The 8154-nt window shown below is 29.5% G+C and overlaps 1 protein-coding gene across 1 annotated transcript in view; it reads left to right on the forward strand.

Annotated features, from left to right (window-relative positions):
- LOC111626434 (breast carcinoma-amplified sequence 3 homolog) overlaps nt 1-8154 on the forward strand; it is a 101619-nt gene that overhangs the window by 20412 nt on the left and 73053 nt on the right. The window contains exon 3 of the mRNA XM_023369803.1: nt 7147-7222. Coding sequence (XP_023225571.1) covers nt 7147-7222 — 76 coding nt within the window. The remainder of the gene's footprint in view (nt 1-7146; nt 7223-8154) is intronic.

The following is an 8154-nucleotide window of genomic DNA, read 5'->3' on the forward strand; positions in this document are numbered from 1 at the left end:
GGTCATCGTTAGTGATAACAATTAGATGGGAAAGTTGACATATAGGTGTCAAGAATGCGCAGTTATTGTCAACAAAAGTATAAAAATATTAGACTTGGAATAGTAGAAATTAAATTAAAATAAATAAATAATAAGAAATAAATGAATGAGTAAATAAATAAATACATTATAAGTATTTATGAATTAAAAAAAAAAAAAAAGTATACGTGAGTACCGAACCCGGGAACTCAAGCGTATGAGTCAGGATCGTTACCACTCAGCCACACGGCAAATGAAAGCATGTATAATTCATATATAAAGTGTTAAAAAAACTTTAAGTTCGTTTTTCTTGATTATATTTGAGTATTGCACTTTAGTATTTTACAGGTAGTACACTCACATGGTGTACTACCTCTACACCAAAGATCATCAAAATCCGTTTCCCCAAAGCCGTAGGGTCTCCTTGTAAGACCTTTTGAATCACCCTGTATATAACGTAAGAAATTTAATATAAATAAGTCAATAAAAACTGGTATGAGAAAATGATTGCATTGATCAATCTATACTTAGTGACTATATTGTTTATTGCTCAAACTAGAACAGTTTTGAAGTACGAGTAAAAATGGGTCTGTATCTATAAATTGGTTAAATTGCATTAAAAGATGTATAAAATGGTTCTGTTTAAAATTTTATTTTATTTTTTAGGATTAAAAACAGGAGAAATCTGGAACTGTCCGGGACAAACAGGGACATTTGATTACATTTAGAGTAACCAATCTAATTATATTGGTAAATGGCATATAAATTGTTTCATTTATGTATTACCACCAGAAAGCTGAATTTTAACAATATTTAACCAATCAGATTGCTGTAATTCTGTTATCTTTTTGTTGAATTTGATAATATTAGGGACAAATGTATTAAATTTTTTTAAAGAATAATTTATTTATACATTAGAGTCCTGAAAACTTGGCCTAATGTGGACCGAAGGATGGCCGAGTTTGTGAAAATGCCGGGTTATTGGAAATGGGGTTAAAAAATAAGTACGAGTGTTTCCTCAGAAAATACTGTACTGTACTTGTATGTATTGTTTGCTTCAGAATACAACAGAGAATAAACTGCCCAAATAGCCTTAAACAAAGGGAAAGTATGTACTTTATGAAGGCATAGAGCCTTTACTACATGAAAATGAAAATTAATGAATATACTGTGTACAGTAATTTACCTGATAAGACAGACCTCAGAAAAATACTTTGAGGCATAAAGCTGTCTATAATAAAAATTAATTATGTTGATTAAATCAATATTATGACCATACAAATAAATTTGGGTCTATGCAGAATTATCCTTTTTAATTGTCCAACAAGAGATAGATGGTAACAACTTAAAACTGACAAATGACATTAAAAAATACGCACAATACAATTGACGCCGACTTTTTCTTAGAGGATCCGATGCCAAGAACACAGTATTAAAATTCTTCACAATATCACTTAGGTAAAAAACAGTTGTATTTATATCCATCTGCTGACCTCTGGTGGAACTCTGGAACAGCTTCATTATTTGCATATGTACATTAGTAACGAAGTTCCAAGGATTAATTTTGTTGATTAAATCAATATTATGACCATACAATTCGTATTCGGTCGGCATCAATTGTATTGTGTGTATTTTTTAATGTCATTTGTCGGTTTTAAGTTGTTACCATCTGTCTCTTGTTGGACAATTAAAAAGGATAATTCTGCATAGACCCAAATTTATTTGTATGGTCATAATATTGATTTAATCAACAAAATTAATCCTTGGAACTTCGTTACTAATGTACATATGCAAATAATGAAGCTGTTCCAGAGTTCCACCAGAGGTCAGCAGATGGATATAAATACAACTGTTTTTTACCTAAGTGATATTGTGAAGAATTTTAATACTGTGTTCTTGGCATCGGATCCTCTAAGAAAAAGTCGGCGTCAATTGTATTGTGTGTATTTTTTAATGTCATTTGTCAGTTTTAAGTTGTTACCATCTGTCTCTTGTTGGACAATTAAAAAGGATAATTCTGCATAGACCCAAATTTATTTGTATGGTCATAATATTGATTTAATCAACAAAATTAATCCTTGGAACTTCGTTACTAATGTAAAAATTAATTAACTAAGAATTTTTTTGCCCTGCTATGGTGTGGCCGAGTTATCCAGACTGCTGAGTTATCGAGTGCCGAGTTTTCGGGACTCTACTGTATTTACTTTAGTTTAACTATTAATTACTTCAGTTATTACCTTCAATTATTATTTAGCTTTAGTTAAAATCTATATACTTTCTTTCATGAGTTTTACTGATGTTATTTAAAAATAAAAATTCTGTAAAGCTTAAAAATCTATTCAATTTTAAATTGAGATAGCCATCTGATTTCAGTATGAATTTAAAGATTTATAAAGTTGAATACAAATAATCTAGAATAGCCAAAAACTCCAAATACTCCATTTAACTCTACAAATCTCAAGGCCAGAGTTTTTGATTACAAAAAGATAGTAAAATAGCAAACAAATGCTTTTATTTGTGTAAATACTATAAACACTCACTATATCAGACTAACAAGGGTTTTACTCAAGAAAAAAGTCCAGCCTTTGGATATGTATAAAAACAACTAAGTCTGAATTTTAGTAACCAAAGTATCTTATTTGGCATTAATAGGCTTTTACATATAAACTAAAAGTTTTGATCTTAAATAATTTTCATAAACTGTAGACAAGTTTTATTGATATACAATATAATATATTGGTATATGTTATTTAGTGGTATTGTTTAGTAAGCTTAATAAATGTTTACAGACCCAATTCAGATGTGCTGCATATCTTATTCCTGAAAACCTTTCATAAGATGAAATCTTATTTTATAAATAAAAAAGAGCTTTTTTCATTATTTTTATGATCAAAATTAAAATTTTATTCTGAGGCAATCCAGTTGTCTAATCCATGTTTTCCAAATAACATAAATAGGTGTTTTGTAGCATTTTTATCTATCAAGCAATGTTCTAAATCAGAGATTTCCCACCAGAGATACATATACCTGGGTGGTTTAGAGATGTGTGAAAAGAAATTAATAATGGTGGATATACTATAAGAATACTGTATTTAGATTCTGTGTTGAGGCCTTTGGCAACATCATGCACTTGATGCTTAGTTTTAATAAAAATATAATTATATTTTTATTTATGTTTATCTGTGTCCTTCATTCAACACTTTTCAATTTAAATGCAAAATTTTTTTTTACATGTAATTGACCAAGATGCCACTGTTTGATGAACATATGAAATGAAACTTAGCAGAAATGGGAAATAAAACTTAGGAAAATGGGCTGCCAAAGAGTACACAAGTCAAAAAAGGTTGAAAACCACCGTTCTAAATGAAACAAAATATAAATAAAAGTATTGACTAGATTGTTTATTGATTTAAAAAGAGCTAATATTAAAAGAGAGAAACAAATACAACATAAGAAAAGAGAAACATTAAATTACCAGACATAACTAACTTTTGCTTTCTTAGCATTAAATAAATTAAAGATAATAACTAAGCAGAAAGTAAGTAAAATAGACTAAAATAAAATGCTTTCTAATTAACAAAATTGAAACATCTAATAGACTGATCTGTAATGTAGAGATGCTCACTAAACTGAATAATTGCATTAGAATGATTAATACTATCCCAGCAAATGAAGACAACATGAATGAAATAAAAAAATGATGATTGGAATGTATAATCCATTTAATAAGAGCACATGGAAATTTCAAAATTTCACTTGCTTCACACACATGATTAGAATATTTTATTCTCATAAAAATTGCTTGGGGTTCATTGTATTAAATATTTGATCTCATAAAAGGAAAAAGAGATTAAAAAAACCAGCTTGTTGTATTATATTTTCATATATTGAATACTTGTAAATTAGGATCACACTGTAATTTAATTTTAAGTACAGGAGTATCCCAGGTCATGACATCTCACAATAAAACAAACTGCAGATATGATCCTCATATATTTTGCCCCTACCATGATCCAACTTAGCTATCCTCATTGATAAAACTCTTTATTTGTTCTAAGTGTTGCCACTGGTCTAGTTTTTGCATTGTGTGTCTGAGTGTTTGGGCAAAGACCGAAAACTTCTAGGTTTTAAGAAAATTTGGCAAATTGTCAGTAATTAGTTATTTTTTAACGATATAGCTGGTTTTATAACTGACAAACAGAAACAGTATAGTGATTTAATTAGCAAGTCATTTATAACAATATTCCAGAGTAGGAGTCCAGATACTCAGACTTGGAGACAGTCTTTATTAGGCAGCAGATTTTTTTCAAACAAAGCCCAATTTCAGCTTAGCTGCCTTGTCTTTTAAGAAATCCTTGAGCAAGTAGAAAATATTCTGTGGTATTTTGGTATCTCTAATAAGTTTTAAAATTGAGGGTCACTATGCATTGTCAGATATACCTTTGATATCTAGAAATATTAAAAGAGACATCAACGTCTTTTTTCCTTGCTATAGACTATCACACTGTATAAAAAGGGCATCCTCTGTGGAATGCTGGGGTGTGAAACCATATTGATCATTGCTCAAACTTTCCAGGAGGTGAAATTTTTTTTAAATAAAAAAAAACGTATGGAGGAAAGGCAATTTATGATCTGACCATTCACAATACAACTACCGGTACTATTTGATGGAATACATTGTTTACTGTATGTAACCTAGGGTATACCTCTATTTTTAAACTTACATATTATATGTTGACACAGATTATATACATACAGTGTTCCTATGCACCTGGAAAATCAGGAAAAATTAGGGATTTACATTGGTTTTCAGAAAAAGTCATGGAAAGTCAGGGAATTTGCCAAAAATTGTCAAAAAGTCAGGAAATTTGTCTCCTTGGCTGCCTTGTTAATTGTTTACTGACAATATGCTTGACTAAGTATAGCCATCTGCAGTCAACAAGAAGTTATATGGTGCAATACAACTTATGAAAAGGGGTGCAGAATATTTTCAGGACCCAAAATTTCTCCCAAGCATACACAAAATTTCCTCAAAAATGTACAAAGTACAAAAAATGATAAATAACAACATTTAAATTAAAATTATTAATCGTTTTTCATTTTAATAATTTTGATTGCATAACAACAATTTATGATTTTTTTTTCAGCGTATTAATAAATTTATGAAGTTTAGGAAATTTATTAAGAGATAAATTTAATAAATACAGTAGATCCCCCTATAAAACCGTTTCCTATAGTTATGATTCCTATAAAAATTGTGGCATTATCCGTAAACAACGGTAAAAATAACTCCTATAATACGTAAAACGTCATCGGGCAGCCGAACTACTTACCCGCCGTCCGTAGCGCCACGCTACGGAGAGATTTCTATCGTCTGGACAGTATTATATAAATTATATATAAATTAGGTACTGTACATATAATTATATATTAATTATATATAAATTAGGTACTGTATATATAATTATATATTAACTTAATTTATTGTAACTTTATTATAATTAAATATATATTTTTCGCCGTCTAGCGTCACGCTACGGCGAGTTAGGCGACCTATCGTCTGTTTAGTACTGTAATTTTATACATTTCTTGTGAAAGAAACATTTCTTATTTAACGGCCATAAAAATTATTTATATTAATGATGTCTCCAAAGGTCAACGAAGTTTTCGCAGAAAAATAATATCAGAAATCGCGGCCGCAATTTGATGCGCTGTTCCGCGACGAAACCAAGCTTTAGCAACGAGCGTAGTCAAAGGGTACACACTCGGTAAGTAATCCTACAATTTTTTGTTTATAACGTAGTTTATACGGATTATTTTAAAAAAAATATACGTATTTTGGAAATGTTGAGTCGAATTAGTCTAGAATCGATTAATTTTATGAAAGAAAACCTTTCAAACAGCCGTAGTCCGTAAACTATGATTCCTACAAAATTGATTCATAAAGAACGGAACGTATCTACCGTCTTATAGGGGGATCTACTGTATATACTTTTGTACATGGATTGTATAGGATTTGTTAATGGATAATAAATAATTGCTTTTTTTCAAAGCCATGTAGATTTATGGTTGTGGATTAATGACAGAATAAACTACTCTAATTTAATAAAACATTTTATTTTTAGTTTTAATAATTTTGGCAATTAAAAAATAACTAATTAAAATGTTGGAGAAGTAATAGTGTATGTGCATAGTAAGTCAAATGCTGTTTTATTTTGTCAATGTGCCATACTGTATGGGACATGAAGGTCAAGGAATTTATACAAAGTTGATCAGGGGAAGTCAGTGAAAGTCATGGAATTTAAAACAAAAATTTGAGAAGGAACCCGGTACAAAAAATTTTGATGAAATTAATTAAAAAAATTAATTTTATGTTTATATTACCTCTATTGATTGGACCAAGAATAGTTAAAGTAATAAAAAGTAACACAATATCCAATTATCATTCAGGATGATAGTTAATATGTTAATGGATATTAGATTTTTCTTCAGTACCTGCTCAGCTCTGTTTTATACCATTTATTTTCTATCCCAATAACTGTCTATAGATCTGTGAAAATAGAGACAGCTGTGGTGCAAGTTATATCACTTTTCATTTAATGATTCAATTGCTGAGATTCAGTAATGTCATTATCAGGAGCAGATCAAAGAGGGCTACTGAGGCTTTAAACCTTTCTCATTGACATAAAAAAAATTAAAGTTTATTTGTTTGAACTTTAAAACATTTTTAAAAATCTGTATGACAGCAAATATAGTACAGAAAAACTTGTGTAAATCGGACTCACTTGGTACTGAATATTTTTTCCAGTTTGGCAGATTTCTGTTTTGAACAGATTTTTTTTAAACTGAAATTGCTGCGTTCTAAAGAATTTTTCCCATTTAGGCAGGTTTCCATGTTTTGAACAGGTTTTACTGTATATCAGACCATCTGCAATATAATCATTGTGCACATGTTAATAAAATGTCCTTATTAATTATTCAAATATTTTAAATTTTGAGTTAGTCCCTTTTTGGATTCTTCTGCATCCACTATTGATGTACAAGCTTGGTATCTCTAATCTGTCTTGTTATCTTTATCATTTCTGATTATAATTACATCTATAATTTGATAATTTATATTTGTTACAGGCTTATAGTGGATCTGGTAAACAAGAAGAGAGAGAGACTATTCAGTGGGTTCGTTTTGAATATCTAGATAATGAAGGTATATTAATATTTCTATTTGATATTATTATAAAGTAAATTAAGAATAATAAGTATTGAAAACTTTTGAAATCACTTCTCACATAACATCATAAGTGATAAAACCCATTAATTAATGTTACCTCATTAACCCATTAATGAAAGCCATTAACATTTATAAAATATTAATGTTTAATTATTTTATACAAGTTATTAAATTCATCTAAATTATGATTACAAAAAATTTTTAATAATTATACATTATATCATAATTTTATACATGGTGTTTATAAACTCTCAATTCATTTTAGTGAATAAAATAATCATAAAAATTTTATTGAACTATCAAACATAATATAATAAATGTAAATTAATACAAAGTAGCCTCATCTATATATATAAAAATGAATGTATGTGTGTGTGTGTGTGTGTGTGTGTGTGTCCTTCATGCATTGCCACACCGTTTATCCGATTGAAGTGAAACTTTGGGAAGTTATTTAATATACTCTGGCGAAGGTTTGTGGCATAGTACGATTGCCATAAAACTTTGGAAAGTTTTTTTAATTTTTTAATACACTCCCGCGAAGTACATTTATCCTACGATAGATGGCGCGCGTTTACACGAGCATTCGCGCACAGTGTGTCCGATCGATTTCAAATTGTGAAGACCATTTCCCCCCTTCAAAAAATATCTGTATATATGCATTTGTAAACTGTTATTTACGATATTTATAATAATTTTTTTTAATCACTTTGATTGTTGCTGCTTCCCTCGTGTTACATAATTTTTTTTTAACCGAAAGCAGCACAACATACTGTCCAACAGGTTTTGTCGACACAGAAGATTCGGATCATTCAGTCAATCTGGGACAATGGCGTGATGAGCAAAAACACTTACATAAATGTGGTTGGCAAAAATCTAACACATATAGTTGTGACGCAAAAGTGTTACGT

Source organism: Centruroides sculpturatus, unplaced genomic scaffold (genome assembly GCF_000671375.1).
Source record: "Centruroides sculpturatus isolate CEXI.00-Female unplaced genomic scaffold, Cexi_2.0 scaffold111, whole genome shotgun sequence".
Lineage (NCBI taxonomy): Eukaryota > Metazoa > Arthropoda > Arachnida > Scorpiones > Buthidae > Centruroides > Centruroides sculpturatus.